General features: G+C 41.4%; 1 protein-coding gene across 2 annotated transcripts; it reads left to right on the top strand.

Moving 5' to 3' along the window:
* Positions 1-730: 730 nt before the first annotated feature.
* rasgrf1 (Ras protein specific guanine nucleotide releasing factor 1) lies at positions 731-27231 on the top strand. 2 transcript variants are annotated; one of them, XM_052061571.1, is made up of 27 exons: positions 731-1400; positions 7146-7252; positions 7543-7690; positions 9990-10082; positions 10161-10414; positions 10967-11046; positions 11124-11317; positions 12403-12512; positions 13582-13700; positions 14433-14593; positions 15432-15495; positions 15769-15911; positions 16050-16132; positions 16887-17135; positions 19022-19392; positions 20948-21067; positions 22217-22387; positions 22571-22677; positions 23232-23344; positions 23442-23502; positions 23729-23832; positions 23920-24004; positions 24336-24533; positions 24602-24681; positions 24777-24894; positions 24988-25056; positions 25409-27231. In XM_052061571.1, exons 1-27 carry the CDS (start codon positions 1125-1127, stop codon positions 25499-25501), a joined length of 3771 nt encoding a protein of 1256 aa, XP_051917531.1. In that variant the 5' UTR covers positions 731-1124; the 3' UTR covers positions 25502-27231. The 2 variants fall into 2 exon arrangements, with proteins under 2 accessions (XP_051917531.1, XP_051917530.1); XM_052061570.1 differs by having other exon boundaries at positions 23442-23511.
* Positions 27232-27554: the final 323 nt, after the last annotated feature.

Raw genomic sequence — 27554 nt, 5'->3', positions numbered from 1 at the left:
TCTATAGTTCCATTTGGCCTATTGCGTTTCTCTTGATCTACATTTGCAATGGTTCTGAGAAGTATCAGACTGATACAATCAATATTTCCAGATTGATATCCTCAGATACGACAGAGTTAACATCGGATCGCAGTTTGACTTCTTTGATCCCATTCTAACTGCATCTGCTATCGACTGCAGCCTGATTTACACTTTGGACAGTTTTAGCTCCACAATGCAGCAAATGTGGTTTGCCCACCTCAAAAAGAAGCTCTGTTGCTTTTACAGGTTTGATTCTTCTTTAAGTTGACTTCAAATAGTAGAAAACACTGCTTTCTTTCCATTCACATAAGGGGACGAGGGGGGGAGGCAGCTTAACATTTTTAACGGTAATACTTGGAGGTGACCAGTGCATCTCGTTTAATTGGTGTGATGAAGCAACTCTGACAACATGAATCAACGCATGGCTATGTTCCTGCATCTCAAATTTTTGCTCGCAATGAAAAAATAAATAAATAAAATAAATCTGCCGAATGATGGCTCGTATTTGGAAACACTATCAAAGCACACCTGCATAAGCAACATAATGTATTCTTCTGGAGATTTAGTAGCGCAAAAGTGGTTTCCAAAAAGCCATTCCGGTCAAATAATTGCACCGATTGGGTCTAATTCTCTGACAGAAGTACAACAAATGTGTCTTTTGGGGGAGGTTGGGTGGTGGGGTGGGTGAGTGGTGGGAGGACTTGGTGCAGCATGTTGTGGTGTGGTCCCTTTCCGAGGTTCTGAAATCTGCTTCCACAAGCATGCGTCATGTGACCTGAGCCAGCTCTGCCTCGCTCAGCAGCCAGCCAGCCAGCCAGCCAGCCTGCTGCTTTCTGGAGATTTTTTTTTCTCCTCTTTCTTTCTTTCCATGGGGGGAGAGCGCACAACCTCCCGCTTTCATTCCCCCTTCCTCATCATCTTGTCTCTCTGTCACCCGAGGACAATGTGGACCAGCGAGGGGTCCTTTTCACAATGCAGCTCTTGCTTTTTCACTTAAAAGTCTTCTCTTTGCGGCTACCCTCTTTTTCCCTTCGCGGGGCTATTGGAGAGATGATGTAAGGACGGTGTAAGCGCGCACGCTGAAGTCAGCCTCTCCACCAAAAATGCAGAAGGGAATACGGCTGAATGACGGGCATGTCACCTACCTGGGGCTTTTGGCGAAGAAGGACGGAACAAGACGCGGGTGCTTGAGCAAGAAGAGCTCGGACAACACCAAATGGCACACCAAGTGGTTCGCGCTTTTGCAAAACATGCTCTTTTATTTCGAGAATGAGTCCAGCTCTCGTCCCTCGGGATTGTACCTGTTGGAGGGATGCATATGCGACAGAGCGCCTTCGCCCAAACCTTCGCTCTCTGCCAAGGAGTGTTTGGAAAAGCAGGTGTGCGCGCAAACACTGGCACATGCACACACATGCGCGCGCGCGCCACACGCTTGCGTTGTTTTAAAGGCTGATTGGTATCTTTTAAGCATGTGTTTTCCTTTTCATTTAACGCATGCACGTGTTTTTGTCTTGTGAGATACAAGATGACCTCAATATAGCTCGGGGGTGGAGGGGGGGGGGCGGCAGCACGAGGTTGCAGGTTGCTGTCTTGCGCGTTATGTAATCCATGCATAGCATTAATGATGAGGTAACAATATTATCACCTCATGCCAATGCCTGCTGCAGTGTTCAGTTTTTTTTTTATGCGTGCAGCAAAACAGCAGTTAATCTATTAAAAAAATACATATAATATATTGTACAGTGTTTGGTAATACATATGAAAAATGTGTGAATGTGTCGTGTGATGGTTTTTGCATTGTTCGTTCACTTTTTTTTTTCGATTAAAAAAGTGTTATATTTTCGGGATTTAAAAAAAAGTTGTGGTTGAAACAGTGTCATCGTGTGGTGAAAATGTTTATTGGAGACAAAAAAAAAAAGACACAGCAGGGGTTCCACTGATCAGTCAACTCTGATTTAAGAGCCCTGAATAGATTTCCTTTCAATAAAATGGGTCACGAAAACCAACATAAACAAAGAGCAGCACAAAAGCGCCCCAAATGTACAACGATGATGTGATATGATGATATAATGGTGTATGCATTTGTGTTTTAACTAACCCAGCAGGCCAGGCATCACTTAACATTGTGGAGCACACATGCTTTGACTTTACAAATTAACAAGGCCGGGTGGATGCATTGAAGTCATCTCGTTGCAAAATTAGAAAGATAAATATGAAAATGATCCGCCTGGCCTGTGAATAAACGTGTTGCGAACATTGACGTCAACGGCAGGATGAGGCTGAGATCCAAAGTGAGTTCTGGCTCTTGCTGAGAACATCTGTCTGGTGCTGATCCAGCACAATGCAGCACATCTCACGAATATCAATTTTGCAATAAACATTATGAAGACATACAATTTAAACAAGCAAAGTCACCCGCTCTTGTTTTCTTACATTTTTCATCCACTTATCTTCTACTCCATAGTGCCTACATGATTTATTCCAGCGGAATAGGCATTGAAGCCCAGGGTTTCTATGGTGACGCTTATTTTGCATCCTAAAGAACGACACGGCGGGAAGGGCTGCGATCAACTGGAAGGCACAAGTTGACTTGTCACACGTCGGTGCTGTAATCAGTATTTGATTGATGGGTCCAATTCGATAGCCGCACTTCTCAGGCGGCTCACAGAACACAACAGAACTTGATCACACAGCGCAAAGTGATCCAGCTACATTTTTTGGAGGGGTGGGGGGGGGGTAGATGGAGAGCTAGAATAAAATAAAACTTAACTTAATTTGCTGCGGCAAATTGTACACTCGTGCAACAAGAAATAGATGTATAGTACAAAAATATACTTGTTTTTTTTTTTTTGTTAAATGCTTCTGATATTCAGAAATATTTTGTACTCTCAAGTTGAGTGCCATTAAAATGAAAAGCAATATGTTTTGCTGGAGCAGTCATATTTTCTTTGAAGAATAGTACACATCTTATGCCAGGGGCATATATAATCATCCATATGTCAAAGTGAAAATATCATTATGAGTCATAGTATATGTAGTGATAACAATAGGAATGTACATATAATATGAATATTAATGCCGATGCATTGACACGACAATAGATTATGTTTATTGCTTGAGACTGAAGTAGGACTGACTGCAAGAAGACTCACTCGCAGAAGTGGGTAAGGTACTACATTTAGTGTTACATTTACTTGAGCAACCTTTTGGCTAAGATGTGCTTGTTTAACTCATTTTAATGCAACATGAGTGTTTTTGTAAAGAAGAAATGCTACTTTTAGTCTGTTACATTGAGCTGTGCGTCCTATTCGTTATTTGTATTTTTGTGTGATTGATTACGGCTTGCTGAACTTATTTTTTTTAATTACTTTGAGAGATTTTATTCTCCATTTCAGCAATCACAGATCCAGGCAGAATATGCTGAAAAAAGGTGGTGTGTTCAATATACACAATTTTATTTCACCGTGTGAAATAAAATCATCTGAAGCCAGATTTTATTCTTTTAAGTAGACTCTACATTTACTGATATTATGTATGAGTAAATTCAACAACCTTTTTGCAGTGTGGATAGAAACGAAGCGACAGAAATCTATACCTTGCATTCCACACAAAAAAAGAAAAAAAAAACTTGTTGCCATGTGCTGTGGTTTATGCCACCTTAAAAATGTCCACATTTCAGCCCACAAGCACTCCTGTTAAAATCTGAGAAATATACGACAGGCTGTTCCCTATTTATTAGGCCCTTTAGGCCCTCAGAGGGACATCATAAATAAGGCTTAGGCGCCGGTCACCACTGGGATGTTATTGTTGAGAGGCTGTCTCGGTCTGCGTTTGGGAAACATGATTTCTGTGAACTACAACTGTAGAGGAGGTGAGTGGTCCTCTGACCCAATCAGACCCGTTGGAGATCTCTGAGCCTCACTGGAGAAAGGGTTGTGTGCTCTCAAAAGAAGCAGTGGGGAAAAACAATCTGCTCTGTACTTGAATCATTCTTTCATTCAATATTTAGGCCGATTCAAGTAATTATTTGGTGTGCTGCTTTTAACTTTTGGCGGTCGCATATAAAGTAACTGTATTCTTATCTGTGTAAAATTTTTGGCTGCTCTTGCCACCTCTGCTCACTAGACACCTCATTAGGTACGCCTACACAATCTAACGGGAGCTGCCTTCCAAAGATAACAATCGACTGCTTTAGCAGCTATCAATTTCACATTATGTTAATTGCAGTTGAGGTTGTGGTTGTTAGAAACAACTCCCACCACGATGTAGCAGGGTTTTACAGTGAAAACAAATCAAATACCTGTTGAAATGGAGAATTTGTAAAAGCAGAGTTTTGAAGATGATTCTTGTATTGAATATGATCATCCATCCATCCATTTTCCGATCCGTTTTATCCTCACGGGGTGCTGGAGCCTATCCCAGCCGTCTTCGGGCAGTAGGCGGGGGACACCCTGAACTGAGTTCCAGCCAATCACAGGGCACACGGAGACGAACAAGCATCCACGCTCACACTCACACAATTTAGAGTTCCTACTTGACCCTTTTTTCTCCGCCATCAATTCCAGATCATTTCATATTTGTTGCCGAACCCCTTTCAAAATCAAAATGCCAATGATTGTTTACTATGTGTCCATTTCTCTTCGTTTTATGCTATGAAATAAGAGGTACCAACTTATTCAAAAAACTCAAAACAAGAACAAACATCAAGCAAAGAAGTGTATCTGTCAAAGGTGTCAATCTGTGGAATAATTTCGAAACGGACCTGAAAATGAGTAAATCGCTTGCTGAGTTCCAAAACAAATTCAAAAAAAGAGTACAAACAACCTACATCAATCAGAGTTAAGGTGATAAATTATAAACATTAATTAAAGATAATAATAAATCAGAATTAAGTTGATCAATAGAGACTATCAATCAATAGAGAGGTACTGCAATAGAGAAAATTGACACAAGAGTGCCAGGGTGTGTATGTACAAAATCCCGATACAAACCAAAAGTTGTAAAAATATCACAGTTAAGGGTAAAGTATGAGCCTTAATGGAGACTTCTTTCTTCTTACTTTCTTTCTTTTCTGATTGATATAAAAATGATCTATTTATACATAAACACATAACGGGGTAGGACTAGATAGGTTTTTTTACTTCTTCCTACTCCCTTGAACATAATAATTGTGTTGAATGATGACTGATTCTCTTTCTTTTTTACTATTTGACTTTCCTTACTTTCTGTCAAATTATTACTTTATTTGTTTTATGTTCAATAAACAAACGAAACGAATCAAAGTTTTCCATCAATCGGTTGGTCAATAAAATGCAAACACTCCAACGCTAGGGTGGGTATGCCATTATATTATGAGGTGATGACACATTTCTATGGTTTCACAGCTATCACTGGCACTCCGAGGGCAACCATAAACGTAGTGTGGCCCAACCAAAATGACCACTAGCATTCAACTTCAAAATTATCTCCTTTCACACATCCCCGACTCTTGAGGACCTGTAATGATTTTAAAGCCGTATGAACTCAACCATAAATGGGTATCAAGTAGCAGACAGCATGTTTGGCATTGCCTCTCGCCAGACACTTTGGAAGGTGGACCAGCAGTGGGGAGGAAAAATACAGCAACATGCGTGACTCTCTGCCAGAAATAGATTATCTTTGACACTAGGATGGATATCTTAATGAAAGTCAAGATGGAGGAGCAGTCAGCCATAAATAATGATCAGTTGCAGATTGATAGGCGCCTGTTGAACATGTGCGGGCCAAAGGTTAGAATAGATGCCACCTTCACTGTCAGAAACACGGCTAGCGATGGAAAGCTTCGGAAAGTTCTCAAAGAGTAAACAGAGGACGGTCCCTCCAGTTGAAAAAAAAGATGAAGTTGTTTCATGGAGATTGAAGGACGCGTACGTCGAAAACAGCTCAATTGGCAGAATATAACGGTTTCCAATTAGTTGCTGCTGCAGCGCGAGAAAGTCCCGCTCCTCAAAATTCGAGTGACACCACAAAACGCAAAAAACAGCCCGACCGTTCACGTCGAGCCGAGTTGCTAGGAAACAGGTACCGTACGGTTACATAATTGGCCGTGGTTCCAGCCTCCATGTCTTATGGCATTTCCTCCTAGGAACTAAGAAACATCCCAGGAATGGAGCTGGGGGAGGCTTCCCTCCCTGAGCTCTATCCATCCATTACACGGGTGGGCGATGATGAAGAAGATGTGGCTTCCCCGGGCTGCCGTGTTGCTTCTAAATCTGCTCCGTAACGCGTGCGGCAGCCAGAGCACCAAAGCAAATGCGAAGACATAAGCATCTTTATTCAAGCCGGTACTCGGGGAGCTTCAGCTACAGCACAGGCAGCAAACAAAAGGTCTGACGACCAGAACTGAGCCGCCACAACCTTTTTTGTGCCGTACTAAATCAAGTTAAGTTCGTCTGCTTCATGATTCTTGCTAAATCCATTCCCCAGGATGACAGAATTTGACCGGTATTGCATTTTTCTCTGCTTTTTAAAAAAATGCACACAAATTTTTCTAGTATGTTGTCTCGAAGCTGCTAGCAAGATTTGAAAGTAGTCTCATTTCATCCCCGCGCAAATCTATGTCCCAAAAAAATGACCGCAGCTCTATAACGCATATGGTGGATTGCCAAATACGAAATGTCACCAGTTTGATGATGCCATTTTCAGAAGGTACAATCAATGAAAACATGACACAGGTGATCAATTTACCTGATGACCCAACATTGCGCTTATGGTTGGAATGGGCCATACGTAGTCATTTGATGTCAGGCAAGTGGCTCTTGTAAAAAAAAAAAAAAAAAAAAGATGTTTCATGTACAATTCACCGAGGGTAATAGCAAAGAATGTGAATGTGAGGGAAAGCATTTTCAAATGGTACACATGAGCTGGGATCAGCCGAGTGTTACATTATATTGATGGCAGTGAAATCATCATTAATCCTCCTTTTTTACACCTACAGAAAACAGCAGCTGTAGGTTGATTTTAAGTTGATTTTGTTCATTTGGAACAGGATTGATTTATCCATCAGCATATACACATACATTTGGGTTCGAAAACAGCACTGTCAGGCTTTTAACCAGCCAACCCCTCTGTTCTTTTTACTGCAGTATTATTTCACTGTCAGCTTCACTCATGAAAACCAGAAAGCGCTGGAATTACGCACAGAAGATGTGAAGGACTGCGATGAATGGGTGGCTGCCATATCACACGCCAGGTAAAAAAGTAACCAAAAAAAAAGCACATTAGTGAAATGTACAATTAGAAAGTTCTCAGCAGAGGGTAACAAATATTTGACTGATGTGTTCAGTTTCTAGGGGGGTAGCATTGCCATGGTTGCATAGGGAAAGAGAGTTCACCAGAAATCAGTGATTGCTTTGATTTGAGCTGCAACACTCTGGATGTGACAGCCATTGCTAGAGTGACTGTACGTTCCTTCTGCCTGTGTGTGTTTGCGTGCACGTGTGTGTGTGTGTGTGTGTGTGTGTGTGTACGTGCATCTGACAGTTACAGAAACTTGGCCACTGAGCATGAGACCCTCATGCAGAAGTATCTTCATCTGCTTCAAATTGTGGAGACGGAGAAAACGGTTGCTAAGCAACTTCGACAACAGATAGAAGATGGGGAAATCGAGATTGAGAGGCTCAAGTCGGAGGTAAAAGTCAACTCATTTCTTTACTTTTAGGACTGTTTTTTGTGTCGACGGCAAGTCTAGGGCAAAGCGCAGTCTACGTGTGGGCATGAGATTATCTTTTGGTATTTTGCTAGACTATGCACAGGTAGAATTGGGCATAATGAAGCATTTGTGCGCCATCATGGGATGTAAGTAGAATTTCCCGTCTAGTCCTAGTTCCATCCCTTATTTGCATTAAAATTAGGGCAGTCGGAGAGCAGTACAACTGAGTGTGTCATTCTCACATGACGGAAACAGAAATAGACTTGCTGCGGTCACTGCCTGACACCGACAACTAAACTGCAAGATCTCCCCTGGCGGATGATTTGTCAGCTTAACTTCCCATTTTGGGAGAAGTTCTGGCTTTCCTGGTTCTTTCAATTTGAAGCAATCTCACTTGGCCAGTTAAGTAGAGGACGTGTTGGATTACTTCTAAAATGGCATACAATATTACCAATGCTTCATGTAGTGCATTGCTTCTCCTCCCAATTTCTCCCTGCTCTTGCCAGCACATGAAAAATAAATTCAATGATTAATAATCGAGAAAAAAAAAATTACATTGGATTATGCTGATGGTTGAATTTGCCGTCCAGTCTGAGACATACAGGCCGTTGCATGTCGGCCGGGGTGCTGTGCTCAGCTCCTCACTTTGCATGTCCTCTCAACAACAAAACCACCGACCGGGCTGCCTTTCCCATTCTTCGCATCAAATAGTCATTTTGCTTTCATGTGTTAATGTCACGCCTGTGAAATGGAATTAGGAGAAGGGAATATGCATGAACACTGTTTTATATTGCATCTCGTCAATTAAATGCAATGGCAATTAGCTCCCCTTTGCTGGGCTACAAAATAAGTGGAGACACTTAGCATCAAACACTTCACAGCATCTCCAGTCTGTGTTTTTACCACTTGGAACAAAATGCATTTAAATAGAGGTGGCCAAAGTACTCACACTCTGTCCATAGAAATACATACACTTGTGTAAAAGAATCTTGAATAGAATTACTTTTTCAAGGCCTTTACTTAATTAAAAGTAAAAAAAAAAAACAACCAAAAAAAAAACAATCAACTATGAAATGTACTCACACCGGCTAGAAAACATCTACACACAAATCCTTTTTTCAAATTGGGAGGTTTTTGTGACATATAAAATGAAACTGAGATGAATGATTTCAAATTAGAGGTTAGCAGACAACAATAGTAGTGGAGCTGATAACTTGGTTTTCTGCTGTCCTCATAGGCTTTTCTTGATACTTTCACTGTCGGTATAATGTTCATTTTGGTGATGAGCATTGTTGTATTTGTGCCAAACAATATATTTTGCAGGTCTCTGCTGGCCGAGAGACTAAAGTCACGGGTTTGTGAACTTGAGGTGCCATACATAGAATCCATTTCTCCAATGTGTCTTAAGGGCGGCATGGTGAATGACTGGTCGGCACATCCGCCTCACTGTGCCGATCTTCCCATGTGGAATTTGCATGTCCTCCCCATGCCTGCGTGGGTTTTCTCCGGGTACGCGGGTTTCCTCCCACATTCCAAAAACATGCATGGCAGGTTAATGGAACACTTTAAATTGTCCCTAGTTGTAATTGTGAGCGTGAATGGTTGTTCGTCTCTTGTGTACCCTGCGATTGGCCAGCAACCTGTTCAGGGTGCAACCCGCCCACTGCCCAAAGACGGATGGGATAGGCTCCAGCAACCCCCGCGACCCCGCATATTAGAGAATGGATGAACATCTTTTGCAATTATAGCTCAATAACTTTGGTTTGGTGGAACCATAACTCATTTTTCCACATGTTTAGGTGGGTGTGCATTATTTCAGTTGTTTGTTTTTACTTCTCTCAAAACAATGAAAGCAGTTGAGTCGTGCAGGTAATCGGATGCATGAATGGTGAATAACATGAGATAGAGGAGTTGTGTTCTTATTTTCTTTGCACAAAAACCTGGCAGACCAGTATCGATAACTTTGCACAATACCAAGAAACATCTCTTAAATTAACTTTCACAGAGAACATAAAGGAAAAAAGAAATCTAGCTTATAATGGTTCAGGTTTTTGTGCCATCTTAACCCTTGAAAACATAGTCGTAAAGTATTTTCACTTTATTATCTAAGCATTGCATTGAAATGATCATTGTGAATAAAGATGGAAGCCACGCTGCAAGTTGGTTGACCAAAGTTATGGCTCAGTTTCCCGATGTGATGATTATTCCTCCCCATTGTGTTAAACTATCGTAAATAAGAAATATGTAACTTTAAATGATTGGGCTTTGCCCTTGACAGATTGCAGGTCTGCTAAAAGACAACATAAAGATTCACGCCAGTCCTACAGCAGCCCCGACTGAGGATGACTCTGAAATCAAGAAAATCAAAAAGGTAAAGCTCTTTTTTTGCTCCCTCTTGGGTGGGGGGTTGTCATTTAAAAAGAAAAATGACCTTTTTCTGCTGCTGCAGGTCCAGAGCTTCCTGCGCGGCTGGATCTGCAGGAGGAAGTGGAAGACCATCATCCAGGATTACATCCGCTCGCCGCACGCTGAGAGCATGAGGAAGAGGAATCAGGTGGTCTTCAGCATGTTGGACTCGGAGGCCGAATACGTGCAGCAGCTCCACATCCTGGTCAACAACTTCCTGAGGCCGCTGCGCATGGCCGCCAGCTCCAAGAAGCCGCCCATCACCCACGACGACGTCAGCAGTATATTCCTCAACAGGTTGGAACTGCTTAAACAATAATTCAGTGCACCGCTGGTTTTCTTATGCCCTGGATTTTGTATGATTTGGTTTTAGATTTTTTCCCCCCGTTTTTTTCAGTTTACTATATGCAGGCAATAGGGACTGGGCTGACCTGCGAATAGCAAAAATCTATCGAAAAGCAAAATTTATTAATGCTAATGCTAATAATTATTATAATAATAATTATTATTATTATTAATTAAACCCCCCAAATTATATGCCTTTCCTATAAGTAAGTATTCCTAGAAGTAAGTGTTCTTTTTATCCTGAATCCTATCAAATATTTAGCTCTTCCTATCCCTTCAGAAAAACATTGGACACTCATCTTGCACGCTAATCTGCATGCACCCCTCATTGGCCTAATGGAAATCCACCCACACGCTCATCGGAGCACATTGATGCTCACAAGCAGCCCGTCTCAATCAGCTCCGCAGTACAACTTCAAAGGATGTTGGAAAACTGACGAAAATTGCTCGTGTGATGAGAATCTGATTTGATCAAATTTTTCCTGTATCCTTTTTTTTTCCCAGTGAAACTATCATGTTTCTACATCAAATCTTCTACCAGGGGTTAAAAGCCAGAATAGCCAGCTGGCCTACGTTGGTGCTGGGTAAGCAGAAGATTTCATTTTAACATGATGATATCGAGATAATGTGTGACGAGTACTAACCCAAACTACCTGGCCAGCCGACCTGTTCGACATCCTACTGCCTATGCTGAACATCTACCAGGAGTTTGTGAGGAATCACCAGTACAGCCTCCAGATCCTGGCCCATTGTAAGCAGAACCGAGACTTTGACAAGCTGCTGAAGCAGTACGAGGCCAAGCCCGACTGTGAGGAGAGAACTCTGGAGACCTTTCTCACCTACCCCATGTTCCAGGTGAGCACTGAAATGATATTTTTTTCAAATCAGGAATGTCATGTCATTTTTAGATATCATCTAGTTTAGCATAAATATCACCAAAATGTAATTGAAGCATTCATTTAGGCTTAAAGAGGGATTTTAACTTCACATAATCTCCCTGTAGGCCACTACATTAAGCCACTAATGTGATCTGATTGAAAAACAAAAAGTCAATTTTAGTATTGGATTACTCTTACTGTACAATCATGTACAGTACATTCATGTAATCATATACAGTGTGTGTGTGTGTGTGTGTGTGTGTGTGTGTGTATGTATATATATATATATATATATATATATATATATATATATATATATATATATATATATATATATATATATATATATATATACAGTATATATTGATGCATAATTGGGAATTCACTCATCTGGAGAAAAGTGAGAAAAAAACATACTGCTAATTTTAGTCACATGATGAAGGCAAAAGTTTCAATTTATTATCCATCCTTATCATTATTCCATCCATTATAATGATCCATCCATCCATCCATTCATTTTCTAATCCCCTCATCCTCACAAGGGTTTGCGGGTGTGCTGGTGAACTGGTTACCAGCCAATCTCAGGTCATGATCCCAGTGGGGATAAATATAATCCTCACATTATTAGTCAGCGGCAAAGAATCTGAATGAATGGAGGGATATCATTAATGATTTATTTTTGTTGTTATTTTGATTTGTGTTACCCAATCATCCAGACAGATTTAAGACAGGCCGCTTTGTTGTGGCACACATGCTCACCACCCTAAACAGTGGCACAACGTCTGTTTTGGCTCGCGGTGCCCCCGTGGTGTCGTTGGTGCCTATAAAAAGCTGTTGTTTTTGGAGCTCAGGCTTCAATAATAGCTCCTCACGATATGTACTTTCCCGACAGTCCACTCTGCTGGGTTCAGTGCTGCCGGCTGTGCTGCGTTGATAATAAATTTTTGCTGATGAGCGGAGATTGCACTCACCTCTGATCCGCCTCTCATTAGTGTGTGCGCACGTTTGCATCTGTGTGTTCTGCACGTTAGCTGTGATATCTGTGCTTGTTGTTGTGCCCAGATTCCTCGCTACATCCTTACGCTTCATGAACTTCTTGCCCACACGCCCCATGAACACATAGAGAGGAACAGCCTGGACTACGCCAAATCTAAGCTGGAAGAGCTCTCGAGGTAAAATAAAAGAGAAGAATGGTGATACTTTTTAGAGGACACACTTCCTCAATTTAAAAAATGAACTTTTATCGACGCAAATATTGATGAAAATATTTCAACAAGCCTCCTAATTTGGCAGCCCTTTATGGTAATTGGGACCATGCGGTATTTAATTACTTGAGCAGGTGTTGAAAGTTGACCTGGCATGCTTTACAACTACCTCATTTCTCACCGAGACCATTAAAAATATATAAATGAAATACAGATGAATCTCAATTAGTTTGAATATCGTAGAAAAACTCGTTGATTCCAGTCCAGTAAACTTCCTCTATCTGCAGGAGATGTGGATAGAGCCAGTAACAGCAAAACTGTGATCGCAAAACACTTAAATCACATTTCACATCATATAAGATTAGCCTTATAGTAAATGGTTGCCAGAGTATTCCAGAAGAAAAAAAAATCCACCGAAAAGTACCGTTCATTGTTCATGCAGCCAAGACAGCGTAACTTCCGCTAACAACCCAGGCTAAACATAGCTCCTCCTCGACACTTGAGTCAAAATGAAATACTTCAACGTACTTCCTTGATACCAGATATTACTTTCTTATTAACCAGGGCTTTTGTGCCATCTTGTGGCATGTTACAGTGCTATAAAAAATAAGCGTGAATAGAAAAAGGTTAACCGTAGCTCAATTCAAAGAATGAAACATATCTGAAACACATAAATAATGAAGCTCTACCAATCTAATATCCCTAACATTTGGATGTGCTGAATTTGAGGTTTTCGTTAGCTGTAACAAAAAATAATAATAATAATAATGATTGTGTGTAGTGAGTCGCTGTAACATATGAGTAGAGTTTCACCTTTTGAATTGAAGTATGAAAATAAATTAAAAGAGTAACCACAATATTTTGACATATTAAGATAGACGTGTAGGAAGCCCGCTCTATGGTCCAACATCAAACTTTTATTCTGAGTGAATGGACAAAAACTTACCGTAGACACTTTCACCATTTTATAGAATATGATTTGATGCAATACAAGTTGAAAACAAATGTTCTTTTGTTGTTTTGTTTTTTTCCCCAGAATCATGCATGACGAAGTGAGTGAGACAGAGAACATCCGGAAGAACCTGGCCATTGAGCGCATGATCGTGGAGGGCTGCGAGATCCTCCTGGACACCAGCCAGACGTTTGTAAGACAAGGTAACAGTCCCAACAAACTCGTTTCATGAGGTGAAAATAATGTGCACCTCAATGTCGCCGATTTTTAATTAGGTAGGACAACCCAAGTGAACTCATAATGAATCTGTTAAATATCAGATGTCCCAAAAAGGGAAAAAAAATACAAGCACCTCCAAATATGGACAAGCTTACACCACAATCTTTTCGCGCTGCCATGTGGCGAACTCCAAGAAAAGCAAGTGCAGTGCGAAAAGACATGAATGCTTAAGAATTTTAAGCTATTGGCAACTGTGGCTAATGTTATCAAATGCTAATGCTAGCTTGCAGAATTTGTCCACATTGTTCCTTGTACAATCGTTTTATTGTCGTGAAGTTGTTTTTTCACACCTGGGAATATTAAAAGCACACTTAAGAGATGAAAAATCTTAGGCTGTGTCATTAACCGCTGACATTCGCCCTTTGAGGAATGTTTTATTGTTTTAATATATTAATATTGTAGTGACATTTTTTTGTTCATTTTTACACTTGTTAAAACTGTATTAAAATATTTTTTACGATGATGACAAGTATGCATAAAAAATTGAAATCTAATCAAAATGGCGACATTTGTTCGACCTTTTAGCATCGCACTCCATACCACTTCATATTTAAATACATTGTACATTTCCCCAGTATGGGACAAATAAAAGATATCTTAATCTTATACACCATATGCATCTCCTGTTTCTTTTTGCGTCTCTATTGCACTGTCAGGCTCTCTCATCCAGGTGCCATTGAGCGAGAAGGGCAAGATCACCCGTGGGCGCCTGGGCTCTCTGTCTTTAAAGAAGGAAGGGGAGAGGCAGTGCTTTCTCTTCTCCAAGCATCTAATCATCTGTACCAGAGGGTCCGGGGGAAAGCTTCATCTCACTAAGGTGGGCCCGAGCTGCTGACCAAGCTTCTCTCAGTATCTTCAACTGGCCCTTGAGCTTGAATTGAGCGGATTACGGGACATCAGAGGGAAGGGACGAGAGTTGCGCAACGGTGTGGCTTTTATCGGCGCCCGTGACCTCTGGAGAGTCACGAGCGGCTCTGTCACGTGCTCACCGAGGCTCGTTGTTCATGTTTGAAGGCGTAGACGCTTGATAGCACTTTGATTTGGGCAGTGGAGTGGAAATGTCGTATTATTTCACATTGTTCAACATGAAAGAAGATGTTCGATGTTTGTGGGAGTAAAATGAGGCCAAAAAGTTTTTATGATGAATCCCGTAAATTCACACATTCATCAGCCACTTCTTTACATCTGCACAATCTAAGAAAACACAATCTACACGCTGGATCTAAAATTCCATCTTTAGAAACATAATGCTTACTAAGTTTTTACTAACACAATTTGTCTTTTTTCCCCCATTTTACTTACAGCAATTGTATTGGATAACGTTGTGCAAGTCTATGAGGACAGTATCTTTTGTGGCCAATACTGTAAACACTTGGAGCCCAAGCAAAATGTACATCGTACAGTACACAGTGTTTTTTTTTAATGCAGTCAATTATAAAAATGTAATTAAAGAATATATTTCTTCTTGTTGACTTGGATGGGCTCCAGCTCTCTATCTCTCTCTCTCTCTCTCTCTCTCTCTCTCTCTCTCTCTCTCTCTCTCTCTCTCTCTCTCTCTCTCTCTCTCTCTCTCTCTCTCTCCCTTTCCCTCTCTCTTTGTATACTGAAGCTGGTATAAAGAAAGATACTAAATGCGCATCATTGTGTGGTTGCAGAATGGTGTTGTCTCCCTTATAGACTGCACTCTTATGGAAGATCCTGAGGGGACTGATGATGAGTGTGAGTGTATTGTTCACATTGCACCTTGCAGGAATGTCATAATATAGCTGTATATAACCTCATGAAAAATAATTACCTATCTATTCCATCATTTTTTCTTAAATGGCTAAAAAGCAGATTTTTGTTTTATTATGATGATACAACCTAAATTATGTGTTTTTTTTCATCACATAAAATTATGATTCATTCATATTCTATTGCCGAGCAAAATGCAAGGGGGCTTTTTCTGTTGAATGACTTTATAGAGGATTTTCATGTCCCTCACCCCCCCAGCCAAATCAGACAAAGGTGGCCAGGACATGGAGCACTTGGACTTCAAGATTGTGGTGGAGCCAAAGGACAGTCAATCGTTTACAGTCATCTTGGTGGCTTCTTCCAGGCAGGAGAAGTCTGCATGGACAAGTGACATCAGCCAGGCACGTTCCCAGGCATCACTTTGTATCTTTATTCGTATATGAATTAATTTATTTAAGATATACAGCTATTTTTTTCTTGTAATATTCTTGTATGGCCTTGCCTTCTTTGTTGACTGCACCGCCCTGTGTGTCTCACAGTGCATTGACAACATCCGCTGCAATGGCCTCATGATGAACGCTTTTGAGGACAACTCCAAAGTCACCGTCCCACAGATGATCAAGTAAGCCATTCGAATGCCATAAACAAACAGTTTCTATCTCCAATACTGTGTATAGCACAGGTGTGAAACCACCACATCATTTTATGTAACCCCGCCACCCCTGAAAGAAAATCATGTGTGTCAACTTGCATGATCTTTGCTAAAAAAAAAAAGTACAGAAATGTCAAATTGTGATGTGTAATAAATGATTTTTGCAATCATTTTGTTACCCATAACGGCCCTCTGAGGGAAGGCGTAACTCAAAAGTGGCCCGCAGTTGCCAGCCAATCAATTTTATTTAGTTTGATTTTATTTGTGTTTTATTTCATTTGATTGGTTTTGTAAAATGTATAATTTTCCATTAATTTTTAAATTCTGAATTTGTTGTGATGGTCTTTACCAATTAACAAGCATGCAATCCACATGGCATTTTACGCTGTCTACCAATTTTTTTTAATTCACATTTATCAATAATTAAAGATCAAAATGACATTTTAACCCTTACTCCAACCTTAATGCCGACCCCCAAAACCCAGACTGAAATCTCAGTTATTGTTATAAACCCACATACGTAACAATCCGTCAAAGAATATTTAAAATGTAACATTCAGTTGACAATACAGGTTTGTCCCTCTCTCATAGCTTATAACTTTCTAAGTTACGTTTGTGATGCTTTTGTGGGGTTTCATTTCATTTTCTTTCCTTTGCTCCCGGATTTCTGGAGAATAATTATTTTCCTATAAAATCACGTCCATATTGTCTTCTTGGCACGCAGGTCCGACTCAAGTCTGTACTGCGACGACGTGGACATCCGCTTCAGCAAGATGATGAACTCGTGCAAGGTGCTGCAGATACGCTATGCCAGTGTGGAACGCCTGCTGGAGAGGCTGACCGACCTGCGCTTCCTCTCCATCGACTTCCTCAACACGTTCCTGCACTCCTATCGTGTGTTCACCACTGCTGATGTGGTGCTGGATAAACTCATCACCATCTACAAGAAGCCCATCAGCGCGATCCCTGCTCGGTGAGTCACACAACTTAAACTCGTTCGATTACTGAGAGCTCTGTTGAATCGCAAAACGAGTCATATTCATAATGTTTGACATTGTTCTAGATCTAATCAGCAATTGGAGTGGAGTGGGTGTAATGTGCCCCATGGGAGAAATTATTGGACTCTCGGGTAAACGATCATACTTTTTCCAAGAGGAAATATTAGTAATAAAAAAAAAAGAGTCAAGTGTAGAAAAGAAGAAACACGAAGCTTCACCTGACTCTCATGTTAGAATGAAGGATCTTTGCAGGACCCCAAAATGACTGAGAAGCTTTTTTTTCCTCCAAATTGTATGGGAAAGAATCCATCTCTTAATAAAATTCATGAATATTTTAAGCAAATTCTAAAATGTGAGCTATCCCACACATAGCAAGGAAAAAAATAAATTAAAAACAAGAAGTAAAAGAAGAAATGGAAGAAGTGAGACCAAGTTGTCTGCTGATGAAGAACGGGCGACTATTGTACATTGCGGTTGCAAACTCACCTTCTGTTCATTTTTGGTGTGGTGAATGAATTACTTTGGGAACAGAACTAGTTGCGATTTTTTAATTTTTTTGGATGATTCCGAGTCAGATGTTTGCCAGAAAGAATGCCTGATAATTCTGGTCCCTTAACGTTGAAAACAATAAAGACGTATTACAGGCAGACTGTTTTCCACGACCTTACAGGGCTCAACACTATCCTTAAATGATGGCATTTTGCTCCTTTAATTTAAGACCGTGCAAGTAAATTTTCACCCACTTGCACCAGTGTGACCAGGAAATTTGCTTTTTAAAAAAACCAAAAAACTATATTTTCATATTTTTTGTTGCTGAAAAACTTCTGCGCATAATTAATCCCATTTATCAGTAATACAGTGGAAAAAACTGGAGTGAATATGAAATTAAAATTAATATTAAATTTCATCTGGAGCCTTCCTTTAGGAATTGTTTAACTGTACAAGATGTAATGAGATGTTTTTTTTTCATTTGGGGATATTGGAATGTCATTATCTTTGTCTGAGCTCGCAATTTGTTAATTTGAAAACGGAAAACAAATCACAGCTAATACATCCATAGATTCTTTTGAAAAGAGCTCATATCATCTGATTAAATCAGACGGCCAATTTATTAATTGGCCGTCTGATTTATTCATTAATATAAAGGAACAAACGTATGTGCCCATCATTCAAAGGTATAAGGTAAAGTCTATCAAGCAAAACAAACACTCTGAGACGGCAGAGCGTGTGCAAATATGTGCCTGTTTTACGTGGTCAAAGACGGTAATTGGGCCCGCGCTCTCGGATGTCTGGAAGTGCCTCAACTGGTCTCCGTCGCGCTATGGCAACCAAACTCGCTGCTGCAGGACCCCACCCTCTGCTCCCTTCCCATCTCTCCTGATCGCAAAAAGCTCCATGGTGTGAAATATTGATGGAGCGTTGCGATAGGGCTAACTCCACTCTACGCAGGCCACAGGCAGACCACCCTCCACCGCTACGGGTGTCATAGTCAGCTGCAGCTCCCCCTTGCCTACGCCCTGCAGCATCGCCCGCCCCACGGCACTTGTCATGTCACTGTAAGACACCTACACTCAACTGCTTGTGTCAGCGGCGGCCATGCGCGCTATCAGTCGCTGTGCTATTTATGGGAACCCATGAGGTCGCCAGGAGGGTGGCAGAGAGTGGGAGGTTTGTTTTTTTTTCCCCTCCCTGCAACACTGCAGCCTGCACTGTATGTTGCTCTGAATTGACACGGACGCGGACTGGGTTTGCATATAGAATTTAGGTGGGGTGGTGGGTATATGTGTAATTAGCAAAGCTCCTCAGACATGTTCCTCAGTCCTGAATTTCAATGAAATGCATATGTGCGGCTGTCATGCAGGTCCCTGGAGTTGTTCTTTGCAAGCAGTCAGAATAACAAACTCCTGTACGGAGAGCCACCAAGCTCCCCAAGGGCCAGCAGGAAATTCTCCTCCCCTCCTCCCTTGGCCATTGCGAAGAACTCTTCTCCGAACCGACGGCGCAAGCTCTCCCTCAACATCCCCATCATCACCGGGGGCAAAGCTCTCGACTTGGCTGCCCTGAGCTGCTCCTCCAATGGCTATGCAAGCATGTACTCCTCCATGTCCCCATTCAGCAAGACCACCTTGGATATCAACAAACTCTACGTGTCCAGCCCGATTACCAGCAAAATACCCGATGAGGGAGAGGACAAGAAAGACAAGATGGAGGAGACCTCAGTGTGCAAACAAGGTAAGTTGGCCTCCTTTGAGCGGTGGCGGGCGACGAGGGTCGCTACAAACGTTATCATAATCACTGACCGACATTTTCAAACAAAATTCTAATATTTGTTTGTGAACCATATCAATTTATTGCCATTCACCTCATGTTATGGCGTTTCTCTGAATTGTAAAGGTTCCAGTATGACAATGTGGATACTGATTTGTCCAAATCTGGGTTGCCATGTCAATCGAAATCAATCGTGCATGCCAATGTAAGTTAAACTGTATCGCAAATTAGACTTTTTCATCACAATCACATTTTAAATTTGCCTCACAGGGCCACAATCATCCGTCTGATTGGTTGGGCAGAGCAAGCCGAGTTTGACAGGCAAAACACAACTGGAGCAAGATGCACACGTTAATTCCTTTTAATAATCATTGTCTACTGTGAGGAAGAAGATGTATTTTGTTTAAAGATTTGGTGTTTTGGTCGTATTAGATATTGTAAGTATTGATCCTGAACGGCTTCAGACGATGTACAGCGCATAGCACAGTTGTGTGCTGTTAAATGACATTTTTGTATGCATATTAACCAGTGGCGGATTCTGGTCTGTCAAGGAGGGGAAGCTCAATTTCAGCCTACATCATAAAACGTGTCCGTTTATTTTTACATGAATTCTACTCTCCGACTCTCCGTTCCTTTTCAAGAAAATGATCTGTGACCCTGTCATCCAACAAGGCGTCTTTTCCAGGGACTTAACTAGTGTCTTACAACTACAACAATTACAATAAAAACCCACCGGAAATAAAATATTAATTTGTCGCTAGTCATTTTCCACAAAGAGAGTGTCGCTAAGATGATTGGAAGAAGTCTCCAGTTCAACTCAGAACAGAATGAGAATTGGAAGATGCTCCCACAGATGCCGACAACAAAAGATGGGGGATTGGCTCATTTCACTGTCAATCAAAAACAGATTCAGCCTCAGATAGATCATCCAATCATCATGCAGAGAAGCTGAGCATCCGGGCCTGCCGATACACGCCCACTGTCCATAGACTCCCAGAGACGCTGAGCGTCCGGTGGGCGGGACAAAACCAGCATTTAGCCAATGACTCATCTCGTTTCAATGCATTGGGACAACCTACCCTGAACTCGCTCGAAGCCCAGCGTCCACACAGTTTAAAGCACAGTGAAGCTGCGGGAATGAATGAGAAGAGAGTAGCATCGTAACCAGTAAATAAGAAGCTGATTCCGAATAAAAGTTGAGCGCATTGTAGCGCAAATTTAGTCAATGACATGTACACACAATTGTATGTACATGCATCTACAGTATTTGATCACTTCTTTTTTGACATTTTAGGGGAAGCTGAGCTTCCCTTGCAGTCTTAGAGCAATCGCCTCTGATATTGACACTTTTTCCAATTGCAACACGATAGTGGCGATATGACGAGGTGGATTAAGTAAATCCGCATTGAAGTTCCAGGTAGCGAATGCACAGCCAGCAACTGCCTTTGAACCAAACCACCATGAAACTCTCCCTTAACTTCACTTTTTTTTCTCCTGACTTTATCACTCTGTGGCGCAGATCTCTCCGTGCGGGAAGAAAGTGACAATGATCAAAACCAGAGCGATGACGCCGACCCGGAAGCCTCGCCCACAAAGTCGCCAACCACCCCGAAAAACATCAAATGCAAAAACTCCTCAGGTACATTTTGTTCCAAGAGTGCTCTGGCGTCATTATGACAAGCCAGTGTGTTATGCAAACGCATGTACCCCCACCCCAACTCATCCTCAGCAACATCGAGCTTTCGGGATATAAATAGAACCCAAGGAGCCGCATACGGTTTGCTGTTTGGGATGGAGTAGTTTAACCGAATTTGATTAATCGTCTTTGCGCGAAAGCAAGCACAAAGGAGACGCGGCACTGTGTCGAAAGCTTAAGTAACAAGTCGACAGTTAGGAACATGCAGGGGAAGCCAGTGTTGGCTTGAGTAGGTGTCAGGGAAACTTGTGTCATAGCAACTACATCGAGAGCGTGTTTTCCCTTCCCACCCACGGATAATGAGGCTGTTTCACTGCAGCCAAGATTATCTGTGCCTCCTAAATCTCACCACCACATTGCAGGGGGAGGGGAAAAATGCCTTTAAAAGCAAAATCCCTCCCTGGAATCAAGTGCAATGGCGGAAGCGTGTGCCCCTCACGATGAAGGATTTCTCGCCTCTTGTGATGCGTCTATGTTCTCGCGATTGAAATAGCAGAGTGCAGAATCTGTTGATTCCTCTGTTCTGCTGATATTTGGTGGCTATATTTAGCTGTGACCATCTTGAATACCAAAGCCTGCTGTACAGGAGAGGCTGAAGGACGGTTGGGTCGGTCTATGGAGCCCCATAGTGGAGACTTTAGGAAGAACCGGCAGTCCATTCTGCAGCCGGAACATAGATACCTTCCATCCGACAAGTTTCTGTACCGCTTATCTTGTTCAGGGTCACGGGAAGCCACCTTTGAGTGAAATGCAGGATCGAACCCTGGACTGGTCAGCAGACGATCAGAGGGCATGCATAGGGACAGACTGTATCAACCTTTCGCAGTCATATTCACACCGCCGTTGAATCGGAAAGAAACTTTAGTTGTTCCGTTTTTATTTCTTTTTTTGAACTGGGCGTAATGCAGCAATGACTTTTACAATAATATCAAATAGACTGGACCTTTTTGGAATCGAATCTCTGCCTCGTTTTTTATGAACATGTGGACCTGCTTATAACGCCATTTTGAATACGGTGCTGTCAAAGTCTAGCACATACTGTAACTGGAGCATTGACACCTTGACACTGAAGCGTTTTAAATCCCATTTCAGAATTCTCTCTGTTCTCCTACAACAACGGGATGGTGATGTCCTCTTGTCGGGAGTTGGACAGCAACCGAAGTGCGCTGTCTGCTGCCTCCGCCTTTGCCATTGCTACCGCCGGAGCCAACGAAGGCACCCCCACCAAGGAAAAATATCGAAGGATGTCACTGGCCAGCACAGGTGCCCTTTCCCCATCCGTTCCAAGAACATCATATTGTATCTGGTGGTGTTTAAGAGTCAGCTGCTAGATTGGTCGTTTGGCACGATACACAGACCACAGTCGAAATACCCTGAAGAAAGTAAGCTCGCAGATCCTAACATAAAGGAATACCTGTTGCTTGTCTGTTCAAATGTTTCGAACAGGCTTCCCAACAGATCAAAGGAATGGCGACAAAGAGTTTGTGATCAGACGAGCGGCGACCAACAGGGTTCTGAATGTTCTCAGACACTGGGTGTCCAAACACTCGCCGGTAAATACAAGTTTTAAAGCTTCAATACACGAGGTCGAATGGGGCTCACTTTAGAGCCAGAATACAGACCCGGAGAGGTTCGTGTTTTCGAACAGCATCAATCCATTGTACAGCCGCGGTCCTGTTATGCTTGGCTCCAATCTTAACAACAGCAGTCACAATTAGAGGCACCCACTGGTGCATACGTTATAATATAATCATGTAAGTCAGGATTTCCCAAATATTTTCATCTCATGGTTCCAAAATGTTAAAAAAAGAGGATATTCTACGATTACTGGCAAAATATCAACACAATACAAAATAACTCCTGATAACTAACCTAACAAACAACAAAAAAAGCAATTAAAAAGCTCTTCCTTCATTATCAATACATTTTACTCTCACTATTCGCAACTATAGATAAAAACTGACCCAGGACTCTTTTAGGCTGCTGATTCTAATTTTGGGACCGCTGGTCCATGCTGTTATATATACAAAAAAAAAATTAAACATATAAATAATAAAGGTACATCTTAATCCTTTCATTGTGTTTGTTACCATCTTTGTCCTTCCAGGACTTTGAGAGTAACAATGAGTTGAAAACAAAGGTTATCGCCTTCCTAGAGGAAGTGATGCATGATCCTGAGCTCCTCACTCAAGAGAGAAAAGCAGCCGCCAATATCATCAGGTGTGTCATTGCAGTCCCATGCTGAAATTTCCTCTCGAAGCCCCACTCGCCATCGTTGACTATTTTAACTTCTGTCATTTTTTTTTTTCGCCGTCAGAACTCTGACTCAGGATGATCACGGTGACAATCAAATTGCTCTTGAGGATGTGACACAACTGGTGAGTCAGGTTAATAAAACACGCCCCTCCCCCACCCCCACCAAGCGGGATCTTGAGGATTCTTCTCCAATTGCACTTTTCTGTATTTTTGAATGTTATGGGTGTTACTTGATGTCATTCCAGTGATAAATCTCCTTGGCCTTAGCATTTTGTTGGGACAATAGAACACAATGGGCGCCATCTTGGACTCCAACAACCACTGTCATGAGTGCTTTTCTCCTTTCAGGTGGGTTCAGGGAAGGCTGACCCTTTCGAGAGCCACTCAGCCTTGGAGGTTGCAGAGCAGCTCACCGTGTTGGATCATCTGGTCTTCAAGGTCATCCCGTATGAGTGAGTGGAACTGCCTTTTCTTACTTCATTTTGTGTGAAAGGGGCGAAAAAAACAAAGTGTCCTAAAAGTCTTCCTTTTCTTGATAGGGAATTTTTTGGTCAAGGATGGATGAAGAATGACAAGAATGAGAAGACGCCCTATATTATGAGGACCACGAAGCACTTTAACGACGTATGCCACCTATCAGTTTTGAGAATATAGTGAAGTACGGTCATCTTTCGAAGTGAGGAAAGGACGGAATTGTACACGATGCGGGAGAGGTTCTGTGTGCTCCCACTTGTCGAAACAAAAATCATTTCAGAGTCGCTCAGATAGCCTTCATTCACGCGCAATGACAGCGTTGTTGTGTCTACCACTTTTTGATCGATCGATTTCTATTGATTGACTGAGAATATTCACAGGCATGTAAACGTAGATACGTTCCACAGCGCAAATCTGCAGTCTAAACAAACCGCAACGTAACACGGTTAGCCATTCTTTTCGGGTCCTCTCTTTCCGCCAGATAAGCAACCTTATCGCCACGGAGATCCTGCGCTCAGACGACGTGGTCACCCGAGTGGCGGTCATTGAGAAATGGGTGGCCGTGGCGGACATTTGCCGCTGTCTCCATAATTACAACGCCGTGCTTGAGATCACCTCCTCGCTCAACCGAAGTTCTGTCTTCCGTCTCAAAAAGACCTGGCTCAAAGTGTCCAAGCAGGTGCGTAACAACATGATATACTCGACCGTGTGTGTTTTGGTTAAATGGCAAATCCGATGCTGTCGCAGACAAAAGCACTGATTGACAAGCTGCAGAAGTTGGTATCTTCGGAGGGGAGGTTCAAAAACCTGAGAGAGGCTCTGAAGAAGTGAGTCAGGCTTTTTCGATTGCCCCCTTTTTTTTTTTACGTCTTTAAAAAGTGGCGTCACAAAGGGAATGATGTTTTTCTGCCCCCCTGTTCAGCTGTGACCCCCCCTGTGTGCCCTATCTGGGGATGTACCTCACAGACCTGGCCTTCATCGAGGAGGGAACGCCAAACTACACCGAAGATAATTTGGTCAACTTTTCAAAGATGAGGATGGTGTGATACCAAAGTTGCCGCGCATGTCTCCACTTCCTTTCTGCGTTAGCTTTTGTGTTAACTAATTCACATTTTGGTTCTACACATTTTCAGATTTCTCACATCATCCGAGAAATTCGACAGTTTCAGCAAACGGCATACAAGCTTGATCTTCAAACAAAGGTTTGACAAGTTGCTGTCAAGTCTTCCTTAGGGGAATTACCTAACGGAAATAAAATTTATTGGAGGCGGAACCTGACAAAAAGTCCCCTGTCTGAGATTTATTGACATTCTCAAAATGTTTACTGTGCTTTAAATGTATAATTGCTGACAATGTGCAGATCATGACGCTTTCAAATGAGGAAAAAGATGATACATATCTCTTTGATCCATTTAAAAGTCTCTCGCCACGTTCTTGTCAAATGAACTCGGTGCACTGTACTGTGCACGGTGACTCAGAACATATTGCATAGAACGATTCTGCCGTTGCTTTTTTATGGTCTTTGAATTCGTCCACTTTTGGTCTGCGCTACAGGTAGCCCAGTACCTACTCGACGGAAGCTGCGTTCTGGATGAAGAAAGCATGTACGAAGCGTCCCTCAGAATTGAGCCAAAAGCGTCCAACTGATGGGGGCGAATGGGCTATCTTCTCTTCTTTGTTAATATGACACGTCAGTTCACGTACTCATCCACTTTTGCCTTGTTGTACAATATATTTGCTCTTCTGTACAGTAGATGTTTAAGGTTGTTTGATGACAGAAGATATGTTGAATCTTTTGTTCATTTAGTTTTTTTTTTTTAAGCATAATAACAGAGGTTGCCTTGGTTAGTCACCTTCAAATCAACGTGACCTATGACATTATTTTGCTTTTGTGTAACCTTTGACACTTGCCATCTATCTTCACTTCAGTTGTATCGCTAAGTACAGTATTAGTTTGTCCACGACCAATGTAGCATTGTAAAAAGCGCATCAAATCAGGTAAAAGAGCACTGAGAACACGAGCGATTGTGTGCACGCAAAGGCAGACGTGGGAACCACATTCGGTGGTAAGCCAACCAACTCTATGCCTCCTAAACCAAAACTGAAAGAGGTTCGTCTCTTCATTTCTGCTTTGCAACAAATGTTCCCAAATGTTTTGCACCATAGACTATTTTTATACCGACAGCATCCGGGACAAAAATCACATTGAGACAGCAAGAAAGAGAAGCTATAGTGCCTGGTTTGGTCACATACAAAATTGTAATTTGGTGGTGAAGAAAAGTCGTGATGACAGACTGTTACCTTGTTGACTAATAACCATGTTGAGTTGCTCATTTCTAATACTATATTAAATTCTATCAATCATGGTTGGGTCTGTGGCAGGAACTGCAGATAAATAGCAAAAGTATTGGAAAGCGATGCTCATCAATATTTTCAGATCGCTAACAACTTTGTTTGTTTTTTTTGTTTGTTTGTATAAATTTTGATTCTTGGTCTCCTGTCCTGAATGTGCAAAATAACGTCATCACTCATACAAGACAGGTTTTGTTGTTTATTGTATAGAGTACACCAGTTCAGTATACTATGATTGTTTAAATTAAAAATGTTTTTTTTTCATTATTGTTTTTTTTTTCAGTACTTTAAAAAAAAACGTGTTCAGCGATACTTGTGTCGAGTAAAACGGTTGTTGCTCCTCTGTAATTAAAAGACAATCTGTCCATCTTGCTGTTCCAGTGGTTGTGGAACGTGACAGTATATCACTCTGTTATATGCATTGCTGTTTATTAACATTATGATAAAAACATAAGTGAATGACCTCTGCCTGCAGCATTCAAACACTATTTTTGTAGTAGTCTACGAGAGTGACCTGCTCTTTATATAAACATGAGAAAGTATTTTGTACCTTGTTGTTGATTCACTTCTCTGACACGTGCTGTACATTTTGTACATGCTAGCCCTGCATATCCCTCAATGTAGAACGGTGTGATCCTTTCATGTGTGTGTGAGCGTGTATCTGTGTGTGTGTGTGTATACACACACCCGCACACAAATAGCAAGCTTCAATACAAAAATACTACAACAGTGTGGTCTCGAAACCATGACTTTAGAGTAGGAATCAAAAAGTGTTTTGCATTTATACTGTAATCCTGTCTATAACCATTTCTGTTAGCAGGAATTATAGTATTGTAGTGCTTATTCTGTGAATATTTGTATGTATTTTTACTATGTATGTACAGAACACTTTTGAAGCTCACGTGGCAGGCATGCAACACAGACAAAATAATATGATGTACTTATACTGTAGACTCACTTATACATGCATATACGATACTCTTATAAGGTATATGAACAAATAAACATTTTTGCTGTTAGCAATACCCAGTGGTATGAAAATTATCTTTCAACCCCTCATGTTTCCACACCTTAATGAAATATTCCCCGTTTTTGTAAGAAAATTAAATAAATATAAAAATACATCTATTTAAAATCAAAGACCTTGATGATTTTAACAAACAATTATGTTTCCACGTTACTTCTTGCTAATAAATCCATTTTGTCTCAGGGGCATTTTGTCTCAAGTGTTTTTGTAGATCATCCATGCGATTTTTAAAATACACGGTTTCGGATTTATTTGGGGCTTAATCTCTTTAATAATAATCATCATCACCATTGTTAAACATAAAAATCAAACAGTTTCAGG

The sequence above is a fragment of the Hippocampus zosterae genome, chromosome 3, assembly GCF_025434085.1.
Source record: "Hippocampus zosterae strain Florida chromosome 3, ASM2543408v3, whole genome shotgun sequence".
NCBI lineage: Eukaryota > Metazoa > Chordata > Actinopteri > Syngnathiformes > Syngnathidae > Hippocampus > Hippocampus zosterae.
The sequence above is the reverse complement of the archived record's forward strand: the minus strand, read 5'-3'. Positions and strand labels throughout refer to the sequence as shown.